The sequence below is a fragment of the Choloepus didactylus genome (genome assembly GCF_015220235.1).
Source record: "Choloepus didactylus isolate mChoDid1 chromosome 23 unlocalized genomic scaffold, mChoDid1.pri SUPER_23_unloc3, whole genome shotgun sequence".
NCBI lineage: Eukaryota > Metazoa > Chordata > Mammalia > Pilosa > Megalonychidae > Choloepus > Choloepus didactylus.
The window spans coordinates 327344-337293 of NW_023637597.1; the positions used below are offsets into that span (position 1 = coordinate 327344).

The following is a 9950-nucleotide window of genomic DNA, read 5'->3' on the forward strand; positions in this document are numbered from 1 at the left end:
ATCAATTTCGCAAAAGTTGAAAATCTGAATGTTTATGTTGTCTCTCAATTTTAAAATGTTAGTAATTTAAAAACACATTAGTAATTTAAAAATACAGTGAAGCCAAATTAAAGATATCTGACTGTGAATTTGGCCTGTGGATTGCAGATTAGCAATCTCTGGTTTAAAGGAGATGTTAATTTTATAATTCACTAGTTTCAGAACTTATGGGTCAGTTGTATATATGACATAAGATTGATGTGGCATGATGCAGTCCCTTATGCTTCACAGAAGTACCTCCAGCAATTGTGGTAGCTCAGACTCATTGAAATATCCCTTCTTCTGCCTCCCACCCTAAGTATTTTAGTAACCCATTTTGCAAACTACCTAACCACAGGATGGATAAGCCTGTGGCTCTTGCAGACCTGCCTGGATAGCCTTTAGAAACACCATTAGCCAGCCCCACCCCTGGTCAATTAAATTAGAAACAAGGGGAATCCCTTCCCAGATCCTCAACATCTGCATACGCTCCACCAGAAAAAAGGCCAGTAGTGGGCCACTTGATGGGGAAAGGCTGAATCTTTCTGGGTTAGATGTCCCAGGGTATAAAATCCTCCCAGAGCACCGAACAATGGAACAACTTGAAATATTAGTAATGAACATGAATGCTTCTAATGACCAGGTAATAAGCCTTTCAATTTTTTGCATATAACTCAGATGTCCAAAGAAGTGAATGAAGCTACTTTTAACAAAACTCTTTTTATTGCCATTGACTTATTTATTATATATTTCTCAGTATTGTTACCTAGAAAAATTAAAAACAGTAATTGAACCAATGGTGAACCTTGTCTCATTCTAGAGCAATGATTCTCATTTGGGAAAATTTTGCCCCATAAGAGATATTTGGCAATGATTGGAGACACTTTTGATTGTCGTGGGATGCTACCAGCATTTAGTGGGTGTAAGGACACAGGACAGCGCCCTAGAACAAGGAATTGTCTAGCCCAAAGTATCAGTAGTGCCAAGGTTGAGAAACACTGATCTAGATTTGTGATGGTTAACTTCATGTGTCAATTTATAACTTGGCTATGTTATGATGTCCAGGGGTTTATTAAAGCAAACACTAACCTAATTGTTACTGTGAGGGTATTTCACAGATGGATTTAAATCCTTAGTAAGTTTGATTGCATTTATGGCTGATGGCATCTACAGCTGATTGCATCAACTATCAACAGGGAGACTGCTTTCAGCCATGAGAGGAGTCTCCTCATTACAGCATGTAGAGGCCTGAAAGTGAGAACAGAGGATTTCAGCAACCAGAAAGAAGACTATTTCTACTTCAGACAGCCCACTTCACCTGGAAAAGTCATTGTAACTTTCTTTGGAGTTCCCGAATTGTGGTATGCCCTAAAGAATTTGGACTGGCCAATCCCCACGGTGCATGAGCCAATCCCTGTAACTATTTACATAGATGGATACAGAGGGGGGTAGATAAATAAATATATATGTAGATTGATCAATTGATCTACATATATTTATCTCTTCTGTCAGTTCTGTTTCTCTGGAGAACCCCAATTAAAAAAAAAAACTGCTCCATACTTAATCTCCTTCTAGGAAGAAGTTAGCATTTCTGACAATAGTGATTAGCCAATTATCTGATGAACTTTAATGGGATTAAGATTTATTTCTGAAAATTACAACTCCTCCCTGCAGATGATTCAGAGGAGTCATTGACACTTCCCTTTATTTCCTTTTTTGATTTAGTGAAATAGCTAACATTTCTATTTTTCTACAACATATCCCTACCAAGAGTCAATCTTCGATTTGGCTTGGCTTGATTTTGGCTGACTTTGCCTTTCTCCTTGCAGCAAGTCCATAATAAAACTAAGTGCTCATAATTGAACCATCTCAAGTGTTTTTCTTTTCTTTTTTTTTTTCCTTTACAATAGTAAGAAGATCTCTATTTCCAATAAAATCTATTTTTTGACATTTAAATATTATATATAAAAATTTGTAATATATTTTATTGCTTTATCAAGTTTATATTATTAATAATTGTAGGAATAACAATAAAAAAACTTTTCAGCCTATGTTCCTTGAAATTATTTTTAAAACTTAGATTTCAATTGATAAATGTGTTTTTGTGTCAAGAGATATGAAAGAGTTATTAATAAGAGATTTTCATGCATAAAGTCTACCACATTATCATAAAATCCTATGGGGAAGTAGACTAGAAAAAAAGAGTTGATGGCCTTAAAGCAACAGAATAAAATTTTTCATCTTTAATAAGAGCTCATTGGTGTATTTTTTTGTAAAAAAATGATGGTAAGTAACAAAACCCTATGTTATTTGTATTTTTAGGAGACATTTAAAAGACTGTATTTAGTATTTAGTGTCAATTTTTATAGCATGCCAGAAATGACATCCTTTCCTGGATTTAAACTAATGATGAAAAATGTTGGATGTCAACTTAAAAATGTTTGATGATTGACAAAACTTTGCCAAAATATTTTAGGGGAAAAGAAGGGAAAATATGACCACTACAGGTTTAGATCATGTGTCTGAAAATTCCTCATTTATTAGAATGACCTGGGACATTTGTTAAACATGACAGACTCTAGGGCCCACTTCACACCTAGGAAATTCAGTTATTCCAGGGAGGGGGCTGTGAATTTGAATGTTTAATGTTTGCCCCATTACTTATGATCTGGCACCTTAGAAATCATTGGTTTCTGTAGAATGATTAAAATATCCATGCACTCATTCCTTCAAGGGAAGCCTGAAGGGTGGGTTGAAGGTCAGGAATTTATTTTCCTTCATTTATTTGACAATTAGATTGAGCATTAACTTTGGCCCAAGCACAGAGATGGGTGACATGGTAGAACTAGCAGGGGCTGGAGCTTGAACTGGGAACTTCTCCACTCCTCCTCAGAGTTTCCAGAACCCCAGCCTCTTTTTCAGGGGCTTCTGGATGTCCTGCAATATTGAGGGAGGGTTGGAGGTACAAACAAAACCAGATCTGGGTCTGTACTTCTCGCTTATGACTGCTGTTTTGAGTCAATGAGGCCCTGCTTCTTAAGTGTCAATGAACCAAATGAATTCCCTGTGAGTTTTGTGAAATGCACATTCTGATCCAGTAGTTCTGGGCTGGGCCTGACAGTCTGATGTTCTAACAAGCTCCCAGGTGATCCCATGTGGCTTGATTATGAACCAAATTATGAGCTGCAAGGGCTAGGGAACTTGTAAAAATACCCATACCCATGTCTTCCCCACCCCCACCCCTGCACACCAACTGAATCAGTCTCTCCAGGGGTGGAGTCAGTGTTATTAGAACTTCCAGATATCTCTGGATTAGATTCCAGATATTTCAGATGAGAAACCTGGATAAAAAGCTACTGCTGTAAGTGGGTACCATCTCTGCTTAACATTCCCCAGGTGAAGCCCTCCTGCCAATGAAGCCCTCACCTTCACTCCAAAAACCAGAGCATTACTTTGCTCAACTCTTTGAGTAGCCAGTGGGGGTGGTTTCCTCCAGGACAGGTAGATGCTGTGCAGATGACAGCTCAGCCCCCAGGTAATTCCTAACCACAAACCAAGAGGCATAGAACCCAATCTGCTCTGTAGATGCTGGGAAGGTCTGCTAGGGCAAGCAGCTACTTACCCAAGATACTTTCCATGAAGGACAAGGTACATTTGCAGATGGGTTGAGAGCATACAAACTTATAAAGAATATGGGCCTATAGTCAGTAAGGGAATATGAGCCAGAGGAGGAATAGGAAAGTAGAGTATGATCTCCTCAATCTCTCCACCTGCAGAAGCCTCCATAATATGAGCCATGGCCACAGGTGCTCCCTGAAGCCAGGGAGGAATGTCTAGTCTTGACCTCATCAAACCCTGTGGCCATAGGAGCTGCCTCCCCCCATCAAGAATGGGGATATGTTCCCATAGGAGGCCCAGTTCAGGAAATTACCTGCCCTCCTCCCCCCCACTTTCTCCCATGGGTATCCCATGGCCAAGCACAGCCTCTCTGCACAGCAATCAAGGAGGCTGCCCCTTGACCTTCAAATTCTCTCTGGGATCTGTGGATGCAGTCAGCAGGGAATGAGTCCTCCATCCAAGTGAGAAAGCCATCTTGGGAGAGCATGGCTCTCCCCATTCAAGCAACCCCAGCCAACATTTTTGAGGATAAGTCTATGAGAGACTCTAGAGCCAGAACACTCAGTTAAACCACAGTAACCACAAAATATTAAATACTTATTGTTGTCACCACTATCTTTTGGGGTACTTTTTAATGTAGCAATAGATAATGATTATTTTAGTTTCCTAGGCTGCCTTAAGTAGACACTATGAAATGGGTTGGCTTAAACAATGGGAATTTATTAGTTCATATTTTGAAGCCAGGAAAATGTCCAAATCAAGTCATCATCAAGGTGATGCTTTCATCTCAATGACCTACTGCTGGCAATCCTTGGCTACTCTATCATATGGCAAGGCACATAGTGGTGACTGCTGGTATCTCCTTTCCTTTTGGGATTTCATTGCTTTCAGCTTCTTGCTTCTGTGCTTTCTCTCTGTGTATTCATTCCATTTATAAAGGACTCCAGGAAGAGGATTAAGACTCATCCTGAATGTGGTAGGTCATACATTAACTGAAGTAGTCACATCACAAGACCCTACATACAATGGGTTCACACCACGGGAATGGAATAAGTTTCAGAACATGTTTTCCTGGGGAATATACAGTTTCAAACCACAACACCAATAAAGCTGTGTTTTATCATCACATCAGTACACTGGTAAAGAAAACAAAATTCTATGTATTAAACTGTTTTTTCCCCCACTAAATTAAGTTGGCTGTAGAGGAGAAAAGTTCTTTTCATTTTCTTATTGTGGTAAAATACACATAACTCAAAATGTACCATTCTAACCATTGTTAAGTGTACAATCCAGCAGCACTAATTACATTCAGAATAATGTGTATTCAATACTACTATTTCCAGAACTTTTTCATTACCCTAAATAGAAGCTCTGTATCCATTCAGCAATAACTCCCCATTCTCCTTTTCCTCCAGCTCCTGATAACCTCTAATCTGCTTTTTGTCTCTATGAATGTGCATATTATAGATATTTCATATAAGTGGAATCATACAATACTTGTCCATTTCTGCTTGGCTAATTTCACTTAGCATGTTTTCAAGATACATCCACATTGTAGCATGTAACAAAAATTCATTCTTCTTTACGGCCAAATAATATTCCATTGTATGGTTATACCACATTTTGTTTATTCATTCATCTGTTAATATACACTTAGGTTATTTCCACTTTTTGGCTATTGTGAATAATTTTGCTATGAATATCAGTGTGCGGGTATCTGTTTGAGTCCCTGCTTTCAATTCTTTGGGTTTATATCCAGAAGTGAAATTGGTATGTCACATGGTGTTCTATGTTTAACATTTGGAGGAACCACCCAATTGTCTTCCACAGAAGCTGCACCATTTTACATTCCCACAAGCAATGCAAGAGAGTTCAAATTTCTTCACATTTTCACTGACTTTTTTTTTTTAACAAAAGCCATCCTAGTGGAGCTGAAGTAGATATGCAAATTCATTAGTTTGGATTTGCATTTTCCTAAAGACTAATCATGTTGAGCAACTATACTTGTGTTTATGGACCACTTGTATATCTTCTTTGAAGAAATGTTTATTAGGTCCATCAGAGTTTATGAAATATCCAAATATTTCCAGTAAACATCATTACCAGAATTTCATCTATATTATTCAACTTGAAAAACTCAGTATTAGACATTATAGACTGACCTAATTTTTCACTTACAGGTTAAAACATCTCTTTTCATCATGATAAACCAGTTTCTTTTTAAAAAGCTGAATTTTGGGACATCTATCTTGATCAACAGGAATTTGGCTCCTTCCAATATTTTGATTTTCTTTCTTCTCGGAGAATGAAGTCAGTGGTGAATGAGTATTTATTATTCCCAAACCTTCATGTTACAATAAGAAGCAATACTTTCTAGCACTGAATGCAGCTAAAGAGTGAAATGGAAACCAGTGTCACCCAGTTGGGATCTGAGCAGTCCTATACCTGGTATCTGAAAGAGCAGGTAGTATGATCATCTGGAGGGAGTATATTCAACCAGGATGGCCAAAACGCTGAGAGCACCTGCATGTACTGGTTCTCTGAGACCCTTGAATCTGCCGAGTGGAAATACTAAGGATTAAAGGATTTATACTCAATAAATGGTGTCTATGACTGCACATTAAAATTTATGGAATAAAGAAGCTATAATCTCAGCTTGGTTCTAATCCCCTGGACCCTACTATGTGTTTTTTTTCCCCAGAAGTTACTGTAATTTGAAGTTCCCAGGAAATTGAAATATTTGAGAGACCACCTCGTGTGTGAGTCAGTCTATAAGACTCATAATCAACCCATGTTCAACCCACCCCATGATTCATTCCCAATGCCCCTCTGTCCTCTCCAGTTCTGAGAGGGAGGTAACCATATTGTCTTATGTATTAGGTACCCCCAGCATCTAGCACAGAATCTGGCATAATGGCAAGGGTTAACAAACCTTTGTATAAATAAACCAGCACACCTTCCTCCCCTGATTCATCTTTCTACTTTCTGTGGGCTATTATCCACCAACAAGAAACCAAACGTGCAGCATGGGTTCCTCATTAACAGGAGACTTGACAAGAGCAAGCAATTATTGGTAATTCAGGCTTCATCCCTGTCCTGATTTGGGGCCCTTTAAGGACTGTGTGGAAACAATCCCCTATTCCTCAACTAAAACATTAGGGGAGTTGACCTAATAGGAAGAAAGCTAGTGGAGCTCATGCATCTTCATCCAGGGTAAAATAGCACAGATAATTTTAGCAAAGGAAGTTATACAAATGAATATGCTGTGAATAAAGTTATGCAGTTGCTCATCAGGGACAGGAGAGTAGGGAACTGGCAGAGGCCTGACAGATATGGCATTTGCTGGACCCTAGCCTGGCTTATATGAAACCCAGCTCTGGCATTTTCAGGCCTCAGTCAGGGCCTAAGGTTTATGGACACACTGTTGAACCCTGGGGAGTGCTCAGGTCCAGGGTCTCAGTGGAATCAGGGCCAAGGGCCTCTGCAAAGAACACTGTACTGCACTGCTGCTCACTATTGGCCACTAAGTATGTTCCAGAACTGAGTATGTACTTTATGTGCAGTAATCTACTGAAAAATCACAGAAATAAGCAATGAGGTAAGAGATATCTCAGACAGAAGAAACAAACCTGAGGGAAAGAAGATGCTGTGAGATCCTGGAGCCGAATCTTGTCTGAGCGCTTTGAGTTTCTAAACACCATAAACATGCAGTGCCTTTTTATTTAATCAGTAACTGGAAATTCCTGAAGTTTGTAAACTTGCAAAACAGGTAAATATATATTTTGAAATACCAGATGATTTACAATGAAATTTCCTTTATTTTTAACTGTCTCTTTATAAATATCCATGCAAGGATAACTCCCAGATGTACCCCTCAAACCCCCATCCCTCTATAGAAAGTCAGATTCATATTTCTGACTCTATGGGACACATGTCCCTGGAAAGCCTCATCAAACACAACACCACCCTGCCCCAATCATCATTTCTTTTCTTGTTGAATGACTGTCTGAAACTGCAGCCTCTATGTTTCTTTATGATGAACTTATGTCCTAGTTTTAGTTGCCAAGCACCCAGAATCAAGCCTTTGGTGTGTAAACCCAGGCCAGACAGACATATAACAGGGGCATAATAGGCTCCTGGGAGACACACATAAAAGGGAAACCTGGGCAAGGTCTGGCCAAATCACCTGAGTTTGCCAGCTTGTGGGGGTTCACCTACATCCCTGTGTCATGGACAAAGTGACTCATGTTTTACAATTTGCTGCTCTTTCACCTTCACCCAAACCTACAGAATCATGCATTTCCCATAAAACAACTCACTGGGAGGACAAAGCAACCCTTTTACAGATAGGGAGGCTTGGAGGACGTGGTTCATGTTCACAGAGCTGGTGAGTGCAGAGCTTACATTTTGACACCTCTCATTTAATGGGCTTTCCCTCTTCACCAATGCTGTCTTCTTTGTTATTTTCATCTTAACTTAGACATTACTTCCTAAAGCAGAATTCTCAAGTCTGCCCTTGCTAGGCCCAAATCCCTCATCATAGAGTTTCCTAACATGGTCTGTCCTTGCAGCAGCTATCCCACTTTGCAGGCAATATTGAAGGCAACATGAAGAAAGTGTCCCCTGAACTTTACATTGCTGGCAGCTGGTACACAGTCAATACCGAATATTATTTAAGGAAATGGAGATGGCTGGGCTCTGGTCTGCAGAGAAGCCTCACCACTCCTCACCTGAGAACCTTCCAGAAAGCAACCTTCCGGAAAGGCAACAGAGTCCAAATGGAGCACCCAGAGATGCTGCAGATGGAAGAGCTGGAAGGTAAACTGGCCAACATACAGCTCTTCCTTCACTGTAGACATATTAGAAGATACGTGGATGTGGGAGAGGAGGAGCCTGAACAGATTAACCATCTGGCCCAGATGAGAAGCAAACCTCCCCAGGGTGGACACTTTCCAGGTGCAATTCACCTCCAAATTCTGGACTGACTCCAGTTGTACTGTCTTCAGGATCTTCCTAATATTTTGGATTGGCATGGCAAAAATCATGAGTTTCTTACAGCACAGTTGTATTAAATCTTTCCTCTGCTTGTCCTTCTTAATGAGGTAGGTGAGGAATTCATCCAGGGTACCCTCCCTGAGGCAAAGGTCCAGGAGCACCTCCAGGAGAGCTGAGGGCTTCTTCTCCTCCACCCTGGAACTCTCCACTTTTTGCCTCTTAGTCAAAGGATTGGCTGCCCCTGGCTCCATCAATGAGAAAACATGGGTTGTGTATCCAGACTAAACATTCCAGAAGTCCTGATGAGCATGCTTCCATAAATCCAGCATGTGTGGTTCCCATCTCCTGTGGAGAAAGTGGCTTACACACTTCAAAATCAACTCCAAAGACTAACAGGGTCAGGATCTAGACTAGGCCAGAGATCTGATAGGCACTTTTAATTCTATACAGCAGACAGCAGCTGTTCCCCCTTCCAGATTCTGCTCTGAGATCCTTCCACATCCCCATTTCAAGAACCTTTAAGTATCCCTGGGAGGAGAGGGGGTGTACATGTTCCTTCTGTTACCTCTGCATTTTAATTCACCTTCCATTTCCAGAAGCTTTCCCTATGTGAACTTAGCAATAGCCCTAGGCTTCCCCAAACTTCCTCATGGCACCTTCAGAGTCCCTGACCCCACCTGTCTCTTGCTCTGACTCACCAGGCCCTACCAGTTGACTGGATCACTCTTACCTAGGGTGAAACTTCTGGGCAAGCTGGTCATCAATCCCATTGAATGCAGCCTGTAAGGTCTCCTGGTGAAGCCACTGATCCTTCACTAGTGTCCCCAGTGGGAGGCAGACAAAGAGCCAGGCCTGCACCATGGCCTTCAGTGCCTCACAGTGTCTCCTGATGAAGGCTGCCATGAACAGTGGTGGGAAGAGCTCCATAGGAAGCTCCTCCAGTGCTGCGATGGCCACCACCTTCTCCCTCAGCAGGCTCTGACTGACCAGTTCCAGAAGCCTGAGTAGGGCCTGGCTGCTCATCCTGATGAATCTTCTTTGAAAGGAATCCTTAGGAAACACCCAGGGAAAAAAGCATCCTTCACAGGCCAAGCACAAACAACCCCATCATCTCCTCCATTCCCAGAGGAACCAACTCTGGGCTGAAACTGCTCTGGCAATGGGGGCAGGAGAGGGGTATCTTCAGTTTACCCCAATTACACCCTGCACTCCAATAAGAGGGTGTCTCACCAAGCACTAAAGAGGTGGGAAGACTACCACTGGCCCCATTCCACTAATCCCAGTTCCCAGTGAGTCCAGATAAGTCTCCATCTGGCCCT

At 41.1% G+C, this 9950-nt stretch overlaps 1 protein-coding gene across 1 annotated transcript; it reads right to left on the reverse strand.

Moving 5' to 3' along the window:
• Positions 1-1200: 1200 nt before the first annotated feature.
• On the reverse strand, positions 1201-9654 carry LOC119525015 (melanoma antigen preferentially expressed in tumors-like). The gene is made up of 4 exons (XM_037823710.1): positions 9362-9654; positions 9026-9041; positions 8367-8912; positions 1201-1266 (listed from the first exon to the last, which is right to left on the reverse strand). The coding sequence occupies exons 1-4, from the start codon at positions 9652-9654 to the stop codon at positions 1201-1203; spliced, it is 921 nt and encodes a 306-aa protein (XP_037679638.1).
• Between the last annotated feature and the right edge of the window lie 296 nt (positions 9655-9950).

Excerpts from the sequence above, each read along its gene's own strand:
- LOC119525015 (XM_037823710.1), bottom strand. The coding sequence starts at position 9,654 with ATGAGCAGCCAGGCCCTACTCAGGCTTCTGGAACTGGTCAGTCAGAGC. Across the intron at positions 1,267-8,366 it reads GCTTTCTGGAAGGTTCTCAG|GCCTCTACATGCTGTAATGA; the intron begins GTGAGGAGTGGT and ends TCTCACTTTCAG.